Source organism: Anthonomus grandis, chromosome 15 (assembly GCF_022605725.1).
Source record: "Anthonomus grandis grandis chromosome 15, icAntGran1.3, whole genome shotgun sequence".
NCBI lineage: Eukaryota > Metazoa > Arthropoda > Insecta > Coleoptera > Curculionidae > Anthonomus > Anthonomus grandis.
Window position 1 is genome coordinate 19,579,532 of NC_065560.1, and position 21,130 is coordinate 19,600,661.

The 21,130-nt window shown below is 35.0% G+C and overlaps 1 protein-coding gene across 1 annotated transcript in view; it reads right to left on the bottom strand.

Moving 5' to 3' along the window:
- Positions 1–21,130, bottom strand: part of LOC126745138 (protein timeless homolog) — an 817,207-nt gene that overhangs the window by 672,213 nt on the left and 123,864 nt on the right. The window contains exon 5 of the mRNA XM_050452863.1: positions 16,510–16,660. Coding sequence (XP_050308820.1) covers positions 16,510–16,660 — 151 coding nt within the window. The remainder of the gene's footprint in view (positions 1–16,509; positions 16,661–21,130) is intronic.

Below are 21,130 nucleotides of genomic sequence, written 5' to 3' on the forward strand. Positions count from 1 at the left end.
TGAGAGCCATTCAATATCCACCCGCAATTTTCAGTTTCTAATTCGTACGGATTAAATAAATTCGCACTTGTCCATATATTTGCGATATAATTCGTTCATTCCATGTGTTGGCGTTATTCGATATAGCAAGGTGGCAAGCATAGAAGTTTTTAATAGTTTTTTTTTTTGAAAAGGCTCGTTTACATTTTTTATTGTATAATTTCGGTGGAACAATTAATATCGAAGTTGATTGACTTTTTCGCAAGATTTAATTGCGTACATGCTACAAAGGACTCAACAACAGAAAAAGTAGTTTCTTTATTTGCAGCTATATTACCTAAATTATCGAATACAGTTTGGTATTCTTTTGATTTTAAAAGCATTTTATATGGACGCTGTTTTCCTTTTCGGAAAATGCGTGGTTATAGTCACATTCTGTTAACGCATGAAATCCCGGTAATACTTTAGAAAATTCTACTACGAGCGACCATGAAGTTCATTGAAATTGATAATATGACGCTTATCGAAAACTCCACACTCGATCCAAATTTTTAATTGAATTTTATGTAAGTTACCTAACGCAATAACAATAATATCCGTCTCGGAACACTTAATTACAAACTAGACTCTTCTGCGGAGAACAACACAATTCTATACATTTGTTATTCCAATACCATTATTAACTCGACCAACGTTTCTTTAAATATGTCATTACGAAGTCATTTCAAGAAGTCCTTTGGTCTTGTTTGTTCTGGACCAGCGATGGCATATTCAATATTATGACTCGAAACCTCCTCGCAATGAATGCTCGTAATCTTTTATTGAAGTGCGACAATAACGATCGAAAATAATATGAATAGATGGAGCATCATAGCTGCAAAGAATTTGTAATAACGTACTGTCCTTTCGGAAATTCTTCATCAAAGCGGATTTTTCCGTTTTGCAAATAGTGCCGTCTAAGTGATATAATGACGTGGCTATGGGTGTTATGGGATACGAAAGAATTTTTTCGATATCCGCTGCCTCTTTCATCGAAATACCCATCATCCGACCAAATAAACGTCGCGTTGCATGCGAACCTCGCGTACTTTGTTGTAGCAATTACTTTTTGTTGGTTATTGCAGCTGGCAAAATTTTAAATTTTATTTTGCTTAATTGGGGCTTTGAATCTTTTATCATCTGTGACGTTTTGATATAAATAACTGTTGCATAACCTGTCCATTTTCTTTCACGTTTAAAAGAAAATCGGTCACGGGTTTTGATGCGCGATGATCTGTTTTAATATTAAATAAAAAATTTCTATTTGTTTCCGAACAGCTAAACAAGTTTATATTTTGCTTAGCAGCAAATGCTGAATCATTCGCGATTGTGTGTTTTTCCAAAGCTGTTGTTGTCTTGAATTTTTTTGATACCGCTTTCAATGTATACATGTGAAATAATCGTCGATCTCGTACTTTTGCTTTTCGACCACCCCTGTCGAGCAGATATGGAATTTGTGAAGTGGGTAATACCTCTTCTTCTCGCTTCTTGCTGATTCCGGGTTGTCCGCAATACCGATGGTATGGACATGGCTTCTTAAGTGCCAGTGTCCGGTTTAAAGACTTGTCACTAGCCAAATTTCGCGTCTTTTTAGGCGTAGTAGATTTTTGGTGAGACAGGCAGAGGTCCTACCTATGTCACAGCATAAAGAAACCAGCAGTAGCACTTCAATAAAAATACATTGGCTTGAATAAGCGAGTTCGGTGCATGTGTACTAACGCAGGCGCGGCATATTTGCTTATAGTAGGGATGCCGCTGACACTCGCTACGGTCCACGCGGCTTTTGCCTTGGCTAGAGCCGGACTTAAACATTTTTTTAGATATTATCATCTTGTAAAATAAAAATACCTACATAGTACAAATATTTATTTTTTAATATTAATAAAGTTCATACATTAACAAAATATTTAAACAAAAATAAACCTCGCATTTCTACATCTAACAACGACGATATAGAAGAAACGAAGAAAAGAACGTGCAGGAAGTTAATTAGGTATGTACCATAAATTTAAGAGACCATTCTTTGAGTAATTTTAAAACAAAAAGTTCATATAAACATATGTCCAGAAATTCTTCGTTCTCAATATACAGGGTGTTAAAATTTAACAACAACTAAAATATACGCCACTGACTTTTGTGCAATTTTTATTATGTTCTGTGGATTATACAAATAAAACTTTTATGTCTCTTGACTTTTTTTCGTATCTTGCTTAGTTAATTATAAATTCCAAAAGAAACTTTTCCCCAAATTCCTTATGTGATCCAGGGATATGCAATTAAGTGGACTTTTTTTTTCTCGAAAAATTAGCAAGATACGAAAAAGTTGTATTTGTATTTGAGTAAATCAAATAAGATATTAAAAATGGCACAAAACTCAGGTGCCCCAATTTTTTTGCCACAAATATTTCTTCAGGTCCCGTTCGAGATTACACTGAACCTAATAAATTTAATCATGTTAGGGGTAAATTAGCTCCTTAATGTTATAAATAACACCGCCAGAGAACTTGCGGACCTATGTTCATATGAACTTTTTGTCTTAAAATTACTTAAACAATCGCCTGTTAAATTATTTATGGTACATACTTAATTAACACCCTGTATAGTAACGCAAATCAAAATCAGAAAACAAACATACAAAAGTTTTTATAAAAAACGCTACGCTTTGTAAAAACGCTATCAAAATGGTCACTAAGTACGGCGCTGAACTAGGCGATACACCTATGAACACAGTTCGATAAACAGTGAGCTCGGCATCCGGAGAACATGGCTGCGGCATGGCTAAGGATGCTATTAGTTCGCTTACATTTTCAAGCGGAGTGCGACTGCTGGTTTCTTTATGCTGTGCCTATGTGCGCTTTGGTCTGTCTCATACCAGGGGACTCAGTCCATCTTCGGTGGGTCCACTTGACCAGCAGACCCTTCATTGACGCGATCGCTACGCATTTGGTGGTACCAATTATGGGTTCCGGTCACATCGGCACATTCGCGGATCCCAGTCTGGCAAGAAAGTCCGCTTCCTCGTGACCTGCATTGCCTGCGTGGCCAGCCAACCTGCACCAGTTTTTCCAGGACTTTTATGCACTCTAGTACAAGCTTGGAGTTTATCTTTATGGCCGTGATAGCCTTAATAGCAGCTCTGCTGTCCGAGCATATTGATACGACTGTATTGCGGAATCCGCCCTAAGCTGGGGATACCGATTTTCTGTCCGCATTTTAATACAGAAAATTCGGCCTGAAAGACAGTGGCGTGCTTCTCCAGCGAGGATGCCCTACTGGTATGTGGGATCCCACCACAAAGCCCTGATCCAGCTCTGTTTTTCATTCTGGAGCCATCTGTGTACCAGATGGTCCCTCTGTTTAACAATGCAGGCCTGTTGGAATGCTGTCACTTTTTCTTTACTTATTTACGCTAACTTATCGGTTATCCTGCAAATTGTCAACACATTACGTCAACATTTTTTTACGAGAAAATATTGCATTATGCAATTGCAATTTATCCCCCTACCCTTACTTTATTCTTCCAGGACGCCTTCTGCCGGCCGACCTCTCGCTATGTATGTAAATATGGAACCTATAAATGATCAAATTCTTACTTTACCGAATGACTCATACTCCCACGCAGCCAGCTTTCCGTCTACAACAAAGGATCGACCTTCGAACAATAAATAATGGGACAAATTTGAAAAATAACAGGATGAGGATGGTTTCAAATAATTTGGAGAAATTGCATAAGATTAAAGTAGGCCGGTAGTTTTCAATAAAACTGGAATCACCCTTTTTAAATAGAGTACATGCACTTACGGGCTTCCACATTTCAGGAAATGAGCCAGTATAGATTATTTGATTGAATATATGACTTAGTGGTGATAAAACTACCTGCGCGCAATCCTTAACGACAAACTAGGGATCCTGGTTGGTTTTATTTTACCTGCCGTGGTTTTATTTTTGGGGATATACTAGAACTAGTATTGTGATTTGAGATATACTTTGCGACAAATGTGGCCATAGTCAGAGTCACGTGGAGTATAAGTGTTTTGTTGATCTCATGAAGTCCCTGTACACATTCTTAAAAAAAATCACATCCTCGAACCATCCATACTTGGTAACAAGGATGAGGCTTTTATATAATAATATTAGAAGATTGAAAGGCTAGAAGTAGCATGCCGTGGAACTATGGGCAGTTTGTTTGCTTGCAACATCTCAGATCCAATAATGACAAATGCTTATGTAGAAATTATTTAAAAAAAAAACATTATATATTGTCATAAAAATTTGTCACGTAATTTGACAGACACAAAACAATACTACCGTTCTTCAATAAAATATTAAACATTTAAAAAAAAACTATCATTGGATAATCTTTAATGAAGTCGATATTCAACGTTAAATAAATGTAGGTAATATATTAAAAAAAAAGTAATGACATGTCAATGCCGCTCGATCACATTGTTGATGCTACCGACACAAGGAATCACTACCAGTGACGCCGTTAAAAAATTTTACATAATAAATATTTATTAATAATATATGTAGTATGCTTTAAATATAAGTAATATTAACAATTATGAACCATTTATGTATTTTTTAACGCACTTCATTAGAGTAAAGGTACCTACCTAATAAGAAGCATTTTTATATAAATGAAGTATTGAATAGATTTCTTAATAATTCATGTTTTATGATGCAAACTTTTAACATTTTGCATAATTTTATTGTATTAAACAAATATTAGTTTTACATCACTCATTTTATGTCACATCAGATAATATATACAAGGTGCTGACTTCTTCAAAGGGACAGTATTGCTTTATCGGAAACTAATCTACCTATTGTCTAAATAGGTAATATACCATTTGAAATAGGTCCTATTAGTAAAACCATGGACAAAACTTCAGTTTTTTTTATTGTCTTTTAATACTTTTCAAAAAAATATTTAGATCAACAATATATTCTTATTTTACTTATACTCGTATGTCACACACACACATTCACATTCAACTTTTTATTTAGGGTTATATCTAAGATTCCCTACTCTACGTTTATAAACATGGTTCCCCCATGATGTGATGTTATAAAAGTATCGGTCTTTATTTGTGAAAAAGTCGGCTTTAAATGCCCTTCTCCATGATACGGCACCTAAGCACATGTTGAATTCAAACAAATTTTTTTAAAATAATTCTAGTCTTTCAATGCTCTAAGATAATAATATCCTGGCTAAATATCCTGTAGGTACTAGTTCTACGCATCGAAGGAGAGAAATAATAAACGTGGAAAATCTTTTAGTTGATTTATTCAAGTCACTATACAACCATTGTCGACTTATGACTAGACTCTCTTCCTAGTTCATTTAATTATCTTGTTAACTAATCAGTATAAAACATCCATTACAATGATATGCCGAATCCAATACGTTAAAACCGTAAGTGGGCTTTCACACCAAAGTACGAGTAGCATGCGACGTGCGACTCGCTGCTTGGAAGCAAGAAGCACGTCGCAACTAGCATCTTTTACGTTTAGCTTCACACCGAAGCCGCAAATTGCGACTTATCTTCAGTTCTGTGTTGGTAGTGTACAATAAAAAAACAATATTGAAAATGTCATGGGAAGAAGACAATTTTGTATTAATTGCTGCTATGATTGAAAAAAGAAGAAGGAAAAAAAGAAGAAAAGTTTGGATTCATCCGTATTTACGTGATAATGCTGACACGCATAGCACTTTCATTGTATCCCAGCAGCTACAATTACATCCTCAAAAATTTCAAAACTTCTACAGGATGGAGCAAACAACATTCAAGAAGCTTGTTAATCACTGTGGAGGTAAGATTTCTTATATTTTTGAGGTAGGTAGGTAATAAACCAGTTAATGCATGAAAATAAACCACAAGACAATTTGCTAAAACATGTTTTTATTAAACATATACTCAAAAAACTAACTAAATCTATTCTGCTGAAAGATCAGAAGAATACATAAAAACAGCATTAGCCTGCCTGTCATTCGTAGACAAAGAAGCGCTCGCTGATGTTGATCTATTCTTTTCTTGCAACATATTGTCTAATGTCTGCAGCACCACTACTTTGAATCTTCGTTTCTGAGATGCATTTAAAATACCCATATCCGCAATAATGCTTTAAAAAAAATGTAGGTCAGGGTTTTCAGGTTGTGGCGCGCTTCTTTGAGAAAGGTAATTGGTGACAGCATGCTCCATTTCATCGTCTAGTGGTTTTTCAGAAGTTTTTCTTTTTGTAGAGGATCTACTCGATGTACGTGATGGTGTACTTAAAAAAGTATTTCCATCTTGGAAACTTGCCTCCGAATAATTATTAGGGTTGGGTTCTTCTCTCGGTTCTTCTGGACCGGCAGCTGTGGAATCATTTTCATCATCGTCTATTATACTACCCTGATCGGCTTCAAACATTTTATTTTCATTGGCCTCAGTTGACAAATTGCCCGATTGAGGTCTTGATTTGGTGAATGGTAATACGAATTGCATAACGCCCCATAAGTAAAACGGCTTTTTTGATTTAGCTGAATCTCTCCACTTTTTCCAGCACGCTGTTTCACATATTTCGTGAGGCTACCTCGAAGTGTTTTCCATTTTTTTTTTGCATTCAGATGCTAAAACAAAACGTATGCCAATAAATTAGTGTAGTCCGCATATTATAATTTATTTCAGTTAATACTATTATTGTACTTAATACTGATTATGATTTTGGTTTATCAAATATTTTATTTGCTTCATTTTCAGGTTACTCGCAACTGGTATGACGTTTACAGCGCTTCACTTTGAATTTTATCGAGAAATTTTAACAATAAGTAGCATTATTGCGGATACTGCTGAAAAATTATGGATAGTTCTCCAACCGCAATTTATGGCATTACCTACAGTGGAGCAATGGAAAGAGATTTCTGCCAGATATTATGAACTATGGAATATGCCAAATTGCTTGGGATCTTGAGACGGCAAACACATAAGAATAAAGTGCCCTAAAAAAATCAGGTTCATCATATTATAATTACAAAGGCTACTTTTTAATAGTTTTAATGGCAAGTGCGGACGCAGATGGCATATTCACTTTTGTGAGTGTTGGTGACTCTGGTAGAAATAGCAATGGTCGTGTGATTAAATCTTCCGGTTTTTTTCGCGCTCTGACCGAAATAAATTGAACATTCCACCTCCTACTGTCTTACCGAATGATGAGAATAATTCAACGTTTCCTATGTTCTTTATAGGAGATGAAGCATTTCCGCTTCATAATATTATGCGACCTTACCCTAGAAGAACCCTAACCAACTCCAAAAGAATATGTAACTACAGACATTCGAGAGCTAGGAAAAGTGTTGAATGTGCATTTGGTATGCTGGTTTCAAAATTTAGAATTTTTGAAACACAAATTGACTGTAAACCAGATAAAGTTACTCATATTGTCAAAACTGCTTGTATTTTGCATAACTATGTTCGCAAGCACGATGGCAGGTTTTTGCATGTCAACAACGAACAAGATGTTGATGCTGCTTACAATGCGTTGGCGAGTTTACAACAAGAGCTTCACGGACCTCAACCAACAACGGCAAGCAGTTTACGAGATAGGCTATGCGCATACTTTGTGAAACGTGAAAATGCACTACCGTGGCAAAACAATGTTTGTATATAAATACTAATTAAATATGTATGTGTTGATTATAAATAAATGTTTTTAAACTCCGTCGTATCGATTTAGGACTCCGATTTTAAACTCTCCGGCAGATACTTCATATTTATACTAAACATTAATGTTAACAACTCTAAGTTCCAGAAAATAAAAAGTAAATAAAAAATAAATAAAATTTTAAGCGTACTGAAATGAATTGAATTTATTTTGGTGTTGAAAACTTTTTTAAAATTACGCACGCCCATGTTTCGCCGACTATCAGCCGGGGTTTGAATTTTCTTGTTGTTCAAGTGACTTCGTATAGACTTTACGAGTTATATTGAAAAAGTTTTTTTTTTGGTTTTTTGGCCTTGTGCTTGGCACATTTAGCCACGTGTTCCAATATAGGAACTCATTCATAATAGAACAGGTTGCTAATATAGTATTTAAAAAATTATACTATTGGGTAGTATGATATTGTATCTAATAAAAAGAGTATAAAAAAAGGAATAGTGCAAGAAAGATTAATACTAGGGATCTTAGACAGGGTCACACGCTTCTCGTCCTGGAGCCAATGCAGGATATTTCTTAAAAGACAGAATATAGGGGGCTCGGATAGGTAGGTAAAAAATAGGGAAAAAACAAAGGAATCTCCAAGTAACTAATATTATTAACTAGGGCATATACGTTCAAGTTATATTTTCCTTTTGGACAATTTCAAAAAATTTTATGAAAATAGACTCCATTCTATCGTCCGCAATTACGTTTGCCATAAGTGAAGTATGATACATAGGAAGCAAACCAAGCTCTTTCAATTTATTATGCAGAAACATCACTGCGTCAATATTATTTTTACATTCAAATAAAATATGGTTCAAATCATCAATTGACTGGTTGTCACAATTACATATATGAGTCATTTATTCCCAATTTATGTAAATATTTATTAAAATTACCATGACCCACTAGAAATCTGAAGACAGATGTTATCAAATATCTTCGAAGGTTACATTTGGAAACCATACTATAACTGCTAAGGGACGCTTTTATTAAAGTGTATGTATTTGAAGTATTTGCTAAATATGCAAGATATTTTCTTTTCCAAGTTTCTGAAGACCTCTTTCGGTTAATTGGAACTATATCACTAAAATGTACTTTGGAAAGAATCCTATCTCTCTTAATTGCTTCCTTGGTCTCTTCTGCCAATTCATTTCCTAGCAATCTTGTGTGTCCTTTTAACCAAATGAATGCTCCTTAGTACTATGTTTATCAAGATCACTGATCGAATCGAAGCCTCTCGAAACCTAAAAATTACTGGGTGTTGAACTGAATGTGAATCAGAAAGTATTAAAAAGTTTGAACTTATATTAGCATCACTAATAAATTCCAGGGCCTTTACAATTGCTAATGCCTCTGCAGTAAAAATAGAAGCATAATCCTCACACTTGTATTTTTCTTTATACTAATTTTAGGAATAATAAAGACACAACCTGTACAATCAGCAGTTTTTGATCCATCTGTGTATATTTCTAAGTAATTTTGAAATTTATTCAATGTATCCCTAAGAATAGTTTGATTGGTTTTATGACAGTTCGTAAATGTAGGAAATATTATTGTGGGGTCAAAAAAATTAACTCCAAAAGCTAATTCGAACATCCATAGTATATTTGTTTCATTAATGAATTGATGGAGGTTTTTTGTTTCAGTATAAGCTTCAGCCGATGGAGGACTATTTTTATTCAACCAATATTTATTAGTTAAATTAGACATAGCCAGTTTATGAATTTTATCTATTGGTGGGTTATTCCAATATTGCACATTTTTAATCAAAAGTTTTTCTGCTAAAGTTTTTCGTCTTATCTCTAATGGTAGCTCATTAGCCTCTGCCAATAATGCTTAATCGGCGTGGATCTTAAGGCGCCTGTGACTAATCTCAAAGCTCTATATTGTATACGATCAACCTTTAATAGTCTCGTTTAACTAGCAGAACCATAAAAAATTGAGCCTTTATCCAGCAACGATCTAGTAAATGCTCGATAGAACATTAAAAATGTCTTAAGATCAGAGCCCCATTTTCGGGCAGTGACTGATTTTAAAATATCCAAGCTCTTTTCAGCTTTTTGTAAGATATAATTTATATGGGTATTCCATGCCAATTTTTGGTCTAAATATACACCAAGGTATTTTAGTTCTTTTATCCATGGAAGGGTAGTATTACTTAAAATTATTTGATTTTTTATTTGTAAATTGTGTCGTGTGAAAATTACTAAGGCTGATTTTTTGCTAGAAATACTAAAACCATTGCTTGGAAAATATTTATTACAAATATACATAACATGGTTAAGATTATTTTTACAAGGTGGCATATCGTATGCTGTACAATAAATACAAAAATCGTATGCAAATTGCAATATTTTAGATCTTATTTGCAGCTTATGAAAATCAGCTGTATAAAGATTAAATAGTAAGGGGCTCAAGACCGAACCCTGAGGCAGTTTTTATGGTAATATTTCTGTTTGTAAATAATTTAATAAGATTATGAGCAAACCGTTCAGGAACACCTAAACCAATAAGCTTTTCTAACAGGACACAAAGATTAACATTTTCATAAGCACTTTGAATATCAAGAAATGATGCTCCCAAATAACTATTTTCTGAGTATGTTTGTTGTATGTCTGAAACAAGATGTGCTCAGCAATCGCTAACACTCTTACCCCTACCAAAGCCAAACTGATAGGTCGTAAAGATGCCATTGGACTCACACCAAAACTCCAGACGCCTTTTTGAAATTCGCTTAAGAGTTTTATTAATACATGAGGACAAAATTATTGGTCTGAATTCACCAAGTTTACCCGGATTATTAATTAAAACTATTGCTGACTTGGAATTAATACTTTCTCCATCAATAATAACACTATTAAAGGCTTTAATTAAAAATTGTTTGGCAGAATTAGGAAGATTTAGCAACATGCTGTATGTGATATTGTCGGGACCAGGACTTTTATCTTTATGTCTTTTAAGATGTAAGTTAAATTCTGAAAATGAAATTGGTTGGCTTAAATAGTGGTTTTTATCTGATTGTTTTCATGGAATATCTTGGTAAACCGAAATAGGTGCTACTTTACTTAAAAATTCACTAGCAATATTATTAGTTGCTGGCATTATATTACTGTCAACCAAAGATTTTCGGATGCAGTTTACCCTATTCCAAATTTTTGTTGAGATTTTTGTTAATCCAGCTCTCTTTAGATTTCTTTTGAAAGTATAGTTTGCACTTGGCCGATATTTTTTTATATGCTATGTAATTTTCTAAATTATTATTTTTACGGTAAAAGTTATAAATATGTTTACGTTTATTTGAAAGGTTTTGACATTCTTCGTCCCACCAGGGAATATAATACTTATTATTTTGTGCTTTTTTAAATTAAAAAGTTATTTAAATTCAAGACAATTGAGAGATGGTCTGAACCGTATGAATCCTGAAGTATCTTCCAATCTGAATTTTAAATCAGATTGGATGAAATAATAGTAACATCAATAGCAGAATTAGACTGATTAGGATCACCAACTCTGGTTGGTTGCCCTTGATTCCTAATAACTAAATTCTGAAAATTATCTAAGGAGTTAATTAGTGTAGTACCAAAATTATTAGAGCTATCGGAACCCCATGCTATATAATGGGCATTGAAATCCCCCCCTATAATACAATTCTCCTTTAATTGTGAGAATATTCGTTCGTAGTCGGAAATAGATACCTGAACATTGGGAGGTCTATAAATAGACACCAAAGAGATTTCCTTTTTATTAAACATAATGTTAACTCCACACAATTCTAGTTTATTATTTGTTAAATTTACAAAGTCAATTATTTTATAACGTATTGAATTTTTAAGAAAAATTGCTACCCGCCCTTACCTTAAACCCCATCTTTTCTTATGATATTATACCCTTTAAATCGAATTTTATATTCTGGCTTATACCAAGTTTCACATAATAGTATAGCGTCTGTACACTTGGTGTCAATAATAAGGTTTTTTAAATGGTTATGATTAGAGTAAGCAGATCTAGCATTCCACTGTATGATATTTAGTTGTTGTCTTTTATTAGCCATATTTCATCAATAATATTAACTAGAGTATCGCTTAAAATATCACTAACACATTTAAGAATTTCTGGAATATTAATAATGGTGTTAGAATTGAGAGATTGACTTAATCCATTTTTAATGTTTTCATGTATTTTTTGTTTAAGTTGTTTTAAATTTTCTTTAGGTTGTTTTTGATTTATTTGGATTAAAGGAGTACCGGTATAAGACCAATCGAAATCACTTCGAATAGGGCTTCTATCCTGAACCCGCCGTTTTTTATTTGAATTACTATTGTCAGTAATTGGCTGAGAGTACAATGATGGAGTATTTATGTTTTTAGAAGAAGTAGGTTGCGAAAGTGATAAATTGTTAATGTTGTGGGTATTTTTGTAATTGCATTTGTTGGTTAATTTAGGAAAATTGTCTTGATTGATACTTAATAAAGGTGCAAATTAATTTTTTTGCACTAGACTTGAATACGAGGGCATTTCGATGATTTTTTCGGCTTCTTTAAATGAAATGTTTAAATTGGCCATGGCTTCTTTGACTTTTTTTTGTCTTTGGTATTTTTAACATTGTTTGCTAGTTGAAGAATGTTCAATTGATTTACAGTGGATGCAAAAGTTATTGCAATTTGTACATTCATTGTCTGTTATAATTACTGAGCAATTTTTACATCGTTTCTTTCCTCGGCATTGTTTATTTGTATGTCCAAAATGAAGGCGGTTAAAACATATCGTAACTGGACTGTACCACGTTTCTAATTCATATCTTAGTTTGTAAACATATACAGATTTAATCATTTAAACCTCGCCTATAGGAAATAGTCTATGAGCGTAAACGAGAGGGGACATACAGGAGTCCGCATGAGATAGACAGAGGGCACAATACATGTCGTTCCCAAAATAATACGTTTGGCAACACTGATATTTCTGCCGCACGGCTCTCCCGCTCGTTCATCGAAAAACGAGACAATTCTTATCCCCACCACACTGCACCGCCAATATGAGATTGCATTTTAAACGTTTAACGTTATTTTTATTCCTAGCTTCCTGCTTAATCAGCAAAGATTAAATTTAAAACCGCTCGCTATTTTCTTGTTAAAATGTCTCTCTTGAGGAAAAAAAGCTAATTATTAAGTGGTATTATGCCGGCAGTTCTGTCGATGAAATATCAGGCAGAATTGCATTCACGTTCGAAAATCGGCCCATTCCCGTACGCAGCATAATTTTTGCAATTATCCATAGGTTTGGGACCTTTGGGTGCTTGCAAAATTGCAGGAAATGCTACGCAAATGAGCAACCACCTGATGTTAGACCGCTAGGTGAAGAAAGGGAGCTTCGAGAGGTTAATGTTTATGCTGTTGCTGAAATGACTTTCCTTGCAATAGTACAACCATTGCCAAAGAAACGGGTATTGAGCCTTTAAGGGTTAGAAGAATTTTAAAAAGAAATAAGTACAAGTGCTATAAGTTGCAAAAAAACTTAAGAAATTTTCCCACAGAACCATGAGAGACGGCTGGAATTTTGCCATGAAGTATTGGAAAGGGCAAATCGGGACGAAATGTTTATTAGTAACATTTTGTTTTCAGATGAGTCCTCTTTCTCTATTTGTCGTAAACTTAATCCGTCCATTACAGTGGGTTATTCGAGGGAAAATAAGCACATAAGCATACCAACACATACACAATACCCTCAAAAGGTAATGTATGGGCTGCATTTTAGGTGATTCAATTATAGGCCCTTTTTTATCGATGGAAACCTTAATGCCAACAAATACCTTAATATTGAAAAGTTAGTAGGGGAAGTCTTTTCTCCACAAATAAAATGCTAATCCTCTAATTTCAGGAGTGATTCATTTCGGCAAATGTTCTTGCCACCATCTTGGCATTTGTGGAGAAAAGACTTCCCCTACAGACTTCCCCTACTAACTTTTTAATATTATATTGACTCCACTTCAGAATGGACTTTTTCCTTAAAATACCTTAATCTTTTGAGGAATGAAGTTCTTCCTGCTATTCGAGGGCTCAATATCAATTTAGAACAAGTTTGGTTTCAACAGGATGGTTGTCCCGCTCATAAAGCATTAGTGGTACATCAATTTCTCGAAACGTCTTTCCCTGATCGAACAATCAGTAGAAACGGTACTATTAGATGGCCCGCCAGAAGCCCCGATTTAGCCCCCGATGATTTTTTTCTTTGAGGATACCTAAAAGAACAAATTTATAGGCACGAAAATGAATGGTCTACTAATTTAGAAGAGGTTTGTATTAAAATTAGGCAAGCATTTAATAGTATCTCCATTGAAATGATGTCTAACACGAGAAGGTCGTTTTATGATCGATTGACGTACTGCACTGCTAAACAGGGTGGCCTTTTTGAACCTGACATAAGATAATTTTAATTTTTATTTAATATTATCAAATTAACTTAATTTTTTGCTTTATTTTGAAGTAATTTTTTTATTTCCTTTCCAATATTTAGTTAATTTATGTTAACAACAATATTGCAGTCGGTTTTTAGTTTATTTTTTGCTGTTAGGACATGCAGCAGAAAAGACTCAAACGAAACAAAATATTTTTTTTTATTTGCCATAGAGCAGTATATCCCCACTTGAACGCCCCAAGAATACTGAAAGGTTTCAGTTTCGGGCTTCGGCGGGGTCCGCTGCTTCGAATATGTTGTCACAACGTTGCCAGACCTACCGCGATATATAATTCCTATAGGCGAAGTTAGAATGATCATATCTGTATATATTGAGGCAGTTGAATATTATCAAAAGTTTATAATTATATTTTTTTAAATTTGTTGTTTAGGAACCCTAACCGGTTTTACCTTCATCATTTATAATAGTCTTGTATCTTCTTTGCAGTGATTTTATAGGGATTGAAGACTTAATAGCACTAAATAGACTTTCTCCCGAATATGAAGTATCTACTCCTCTGAACGAACTTTTTTTTGTATTAAATATGAAGGAATATAGGCAACTATATCATTTACTTTAAATACTGGGTTAACTACAACTTTGTTTGCACCTAAAGCAGATTGACAAACAATATGTACCCTATTAAGACCTACTGGATTAATATGATTAATATATTTCTCATCTCCTCCTAGATTAAGGAGTTTTTCGCTAATTTTAAGTGGATGTAACTTTCCAAAATTTAAGTATTTATGCTCAACATATATGGTAAATGGGCCTTCACTATTCAATCTATATCTTAGATTAAAATCAATGTTATTTATTTTTTCTGATATAATTTTATCTTGGGAATTATCGTCTAATATATTTTCTGCACCTGAATTATATTGATTTTGAATACTTAAATCATGCATAGATACATCTTTATTCTTTTCGACATATGTGATATCCACTACTTTAATATTTTGCTTATCGGGGGGTTTTTTCGCCCCGCCCTTCATTACTGCCACCCCCAATCATATTAACAACATGAGAGGGTAAGCGGCGTGATAATTGTTTTTATTTAAATTGAAATAGATACAACTCACAGAATTGCTGTTCAATTTAATCCTATTTGAAAAGCCACTATTCTTTATAAAAACGAAGTAATTTTAAATACGCGTCGTTATCTCTCGAAGCAGTTAACCATCCGGCACCTATTGCAGATAAATCGATACTGATATTGAAAAAGTAAAAAAAGAATAAACTTACCTGTAAAAAAATATTTCCCAGCTACTTGATTCCAAGCTTTATCTTGCTTACTTCTGTTGCTATATGCTTTTAATGTGTGGTCATAAAGACACTGATAGGTTTCCACAGTTTGAACAAACGATATATTGAATTTTTCATTGTCTGGTTAACGTTTTGTGCACGACATCAGAACAGACATGAGAAAATATACAAATAATACCTACCTCAATCACCAAATGGCTATAAACAACGTGTGGGCAGCAAGGGACCACGCAGCCGCGTAGCATATTATACGACCTGTCGTATACCCACGTCGCACGCCGCACGTTGCCACGTAGCATTTTTGCAACGCTACTCTGGTGTGAAACCGTTCATAATATGTATCGGTTTTTAAATAAGTAGCATGCTTCTTGCTTCCAAGCAGCAAGTCGCACGTCGCATGCTACTTTGGTGTGAAAGCCCACTAATGCATTAATTAGTTTAAACCCAAATATCTTGAAAACGGTGACTCGTATAGATCTCTACTAAGCAATATACATTTTTTACGTAAGAATGATAGAGAAATCCTCTTTTGCCCAAAGATTTTATTCAGGCTAGCATAAAAAATGTGACGCATCAAAAGTGTAAAAAATTATGATAAATTTGGTAGTCACAAAACCTCCAGACCAATTCTGATTCAAATAACAGCATATTAAAAATCAAAAAATACAAATAAATCACCCTTTCTCTACTAGTTGGGAAGAAACGGAAATGGAAATCTACTTCTTTTTTGCTTTCAAGGAAACCTATTCAGAATTTTTCCGGAATATTAATGAAACACCCTATATATCACTAATCTATTTAAATGGATTAAACTTTTCAACTGTTTTATTGATCTTGTGTTAAATGTTTTAACGTAGAATACTAGTAAAGTGAAATAAAATGTACATTTAACTATTTTCTAAGCAGTGTCATGTCAAAATATGCTGGACAGTTTAATCGATCCAATTTAAATTAATTTAAATTTAACCCGTATAATATAATAATATATTAATTTAATATTTGTAACATATTATATCATAAAACTCTTTAATATATAATTCTAATTCATAATATAAACAATTAAAATTTATAAAAATACTTACAGGAAGTCTATTTCTCGGAGTTTTTGGTTTCACTTTATCTGTATCAAAATCCAGAGATTCCAATTTCGAGAGCGGTTTGTAGTAAATCAGTTCGTTTTCACTGATAGATTTCATTGACTTCACCACAAATGTACCGCCGAATCTTGAGTGTCTGTAAAATTCATAAGGATGTACAATTTGTTGAACGAGTAATTTAACTTTGTCATACAAACACAAACTAAAATTAAATATTTGTGAATATATTTAAGACATAGCAGTGAGGTCTATACACTTATACAGGTTAGGGAATCGATCATTACGCATAGAGAGGTGCATAAAAGTGAAATATGGTAACTCACACGCATGCATTTCGTACGCTGTGTTACATAGTCGTTTTGTACGTAAGTACAGCGTTCTTAAGCGTCTTCTGACTTTAATAAAAGTAATTGTATTACTTGCAATAAAATTTAGCAAAATATTACGCGAAATCTCAGGCACTTCGAAAATATTTTTCTTATTCACGCTTGACATACATCAGTGTACAACCCACAGAATCGTAATCTTACAATGTTTATTATGTATTATCATCTTAAAAATAAACTTAACAAAAATTAATTCTTTAAATAAAAGTTAGTTCAGTTTAATATCGAGCAGTCGTACAAAACGGTCGTGTTTTGGCTCGTCGGTTCTGGGGTTTTAATGTTTTGTTTGCTTTGTTTTGACCCTGCATCACATCAACGTGACAGTTTGTGCGAGTATTCGCTAATAGTCTAAGAGTCCGCGAAGCTCGACCCTACGTCATCAGGAATTGTGATATAAATGATAATAGTGTTGGAAAGGTTGTTACATACTTCTTGCGTGATATAAACGAACTTTAGATTCTTCGGCATTACTCTCAGGGACATTATAAAAAATAAAATTCCTGGATCTGAAAGCTCTATCCTGCATTTCCTCGTAAATCTCTGCAGGAGTCTGCTCAGCAGTCATGTTAGTCTTACTTACCCCTATAAGATTTTAATTGATCCAACTAATACTTGAGGTCTTGGACCACAAATCTAAGCTCAAATACCACTGAGCCAAGCTCGCCTGTCTGAATAGCCTCAATTTTATCCAACAGACATGTCAACTTAGTGTTCTATCGTTAATAGCATTAAAAATATTTAATATGATCAAAACAACATCCGACATTTCAATATTCTGTTTGTTTACTAGACGATCTTGAATTTTCTGTCTTAATCTCGAAAAGTCGTCAGCTGTTTCAGCGAATTGATCCTGAGCACTGTTTACGGGCTGTAACCAAATCGCTGCTGGCGATCGCAGGCGACGACAACAAGTCGGACTGATGACCAGACATTACTCGACCCGACAAAGATGCCTGCTGGTCTTGAACCTGATCCGGGTCACTCAACAGATCGGATGGCGCCAAGGATGCACGGCCCCAACCTTAACGCCGGCACATTTTTCACAACACCGATTGTGTGAACCAGTCTTCCTAGCTTGTGCGACAAGTTTATTAAATCTGGAAACGGAAAGGCTGGTACAGCACTTTCACCCTCTGCCCAACAGGGTCATCCCCTTAAAAATTTCAAATGGCAAGGGGTATCGAGTAATAGCTTGTTTAAAAGGTCTTTCGAAGTCTTTTATTTTGACGTTTGATTTTTTTAAATCGGCCGATTAGTTTTCGAGAAAATTAGAAAAATCTTTGTTTATCTTAATTTGTTCAGATAGAAAACAAAAACATGAAAATATCAGTTTTTATTTTAATAAGTATTCAAATTTTGCCCGTTTTTGGCCAAACAATGATATAGGCGATGTTCAAATTCCTAACGGACATTTTCAAAAACATGTTGTGGGATATCATGGCAACTGTCGATGATGCGTTGACGAAGTTCATCCAAACTTTCAGGTTAACACAATAGATTTCAAATGACCCCATAGAAAAAAGTCTAACGGCGTTATATCAGAAGATCTAGCAGGCCATTCTATAGGCCTCCTTCGCCCTATCCATTTATCTGAAAACTCGTCATCTAGCCATTGCCGAACGAGAAGAACATAGTGAGGAGGAGCGCCGTTTTGCTAAAAATATATTTCAGCCTCATCAAGTATAGGGTTTCCATCATCATCGGTTTGGTTTTCAATGGATTCAGTGATAAGCGGATTGATGGTATTTTCCAACATATCCAAATAAATGTCTCCATTTAAATTATCGTTAATAAATAATGGTTCAATCACTTTATTTCCTAAAGCCTGCCCATACATTAATTTTTTGAGGGTACTGAGTATGCCCTTCTACAAATGCATGAGAATTTTCATTGCTCCAATATCTACAGTTATGCTTATTAACAAATCCATTTAAATAAAATGTGCATTCATCGCTGAAGCAGATATTCTTTACATGAATAGTATTATCATTAATCGCTTCAGTCATTTTTTCACAAAACTCAACTCGTCTATCGAAATCGTCTTCGGTTAACTGTTGCAATATTTTCAATTTTAATGAAATACCAGTGGCAGCAACAATTTTGCGTAATGAAGTATTAGGATTTATTCCAAAATGACCCAAAACTTCAACTTAAGCGGCTTCATCCAAAATTCGCCGATGATCACGTTTTTTATTTGCAACATATCCAGTTTCAGTAAACTTAGTAATAAAGTCTAAAACATACCTCTGCGAAGTTATCTTCTCCGGATGTCTGGCGTTAAACGTGACGGCAGTTTGCCGAGCACATTGATTTTGGGCACCATAAGTTAGAATAATTTCCACTCTTTCGGCTAGTGTGTAAACCATTTTGGAAGTAAAATCTTCAATTCAACAAATACATTTTCACTGTTTTTGAAGGTGGTAGACAATGGTACAGTGAAAACATCTTGTCGAACTTGCATTGTCTTATTTATTTAATATAACACGACGTTTCGGTTGGTAAGTATCTCCAACCGTTATCAAGTGTAAACTAACAGCAAACTACTATTCTATAGGCTTATATACTAGATGTGTGCCGCGATGTGGAAAGGAAAGTCATCCGTGAAAAGAGTTGGGGGGAGGACACGCCTCTCTCTAGATCCTACACTGTCCTGAGAGTAGAGGCTTCCTGAGAAAACCAAGATAAAGATGATTAAGGAGGAGGAACACATCAGCTTCCTGCGAGAGACGAGAGACGCCAATGTCATTCCTACTGGTCTACGCCTCAAAACCGCTATACCAGGTGGAAGATCAGAACGTATTCTTGAACGGTCTAGTATGGAGCTGCTGCGATCTCAACTTAGCTACCGCCGTTGGAAGAAAGCACAAATAGAAATCGAATGCATTCAGCGATTCGAAGAAATCAAAGAAGTTACATTGGAGGAAGACTATCAACCAATCTTTGACAAAATAGACTTCGCTTACCAGAAACTAAGAGAAAAGCTAAGAGCAGGCCACGTTTCAAAACTCCAAAACCTTAAATCCAGATGAACCAACAGGACTCAACCAGCACCAACCTCTAACCTCCCCGCCACAATCATTAATGTGTCAAAAAGAACCCTTACCGATGCTGAACAAAAGGTGTTAAACAGAGGACTTAACTTCGCCATATCCTCAAAACCATCCTTTATAGACATAGTGTCTTCAGTAGAATCAATCCACCTACCACGTCCTGAGGCCGATGAATTTCGACACGAGGTAAGGGTTGCTCTGGACTCACTTAAAAAACAGAAACCTTCGCAGAACATTAGCAAAGAAGAGGAAACAGCTATCAGGAATCTCAAAAGTGAAAAGAACATCAAAATTCTTCCTGCAGATAAGGGCAATGCAACTGTGGTTATGGACCTGGAAACCTACGAAAACAAAGTTAAGGAAGTTTTGAATAAAGGCGAATACAGGCTACTATCTAAGGATCCGACGACAACCATAGAAGGCCGAATTTACAGAGCACTTAAGAAGTACTCCTCAACATTGTCGGATGGGGTACGCTCTAGGCTGACACCACATTATAGCAAACCTCCACACCTATACGGACTACCCAAGATTCATAAGAAGCAAATGCCTCTGCGGCCCATCACGAGCTCTAGAAATTCGCCGACATCAGAACTCTCGAAATTCCTTTTGGAGATCATTAGACCGATCCAGGGAAATGCAGCGTCTTTCGTGCGAAACTCTGCCCACTTTGTAGACCTTCTTGGAGGGATCGAAGTCGAGACTAATGACAGATTGGTGAGTTTTGATGTCGAAAGTCTCTACAACAATGTACCCATAGGAAAGTCTCTTAACATCATCTGAGACAAACTAAGCAAGGATGCAGCTTTCTCAACTCGGACCACACTGCCTCTGGACGGGGTGATGGAGATCTTTTGGAGATCTGTCTTCGTAATTCTTACTTTCAGGTCAAGGATAGATTCTACGCCCAAGACGAAGGACTTCCAATGGGTTCATCTCTTTCCCCAGTAATAGCAAACATCTTCATGGAATGGTTCGAGGAACATGCAATAGATGCCTCCCATTGCAAACCCAAGCTCTGGCTTCGATATGTGGACGACACCTTCATCATTTGGGACAAAGAGGAAAAAGCACTTCAGGATTTTCTGCTTCACCTCAACAACTTCAGACCAACAATCAAGTTCACGATGGAGACAGAGAAGGACTCAGCTCTACATTTCCTAGATGTCC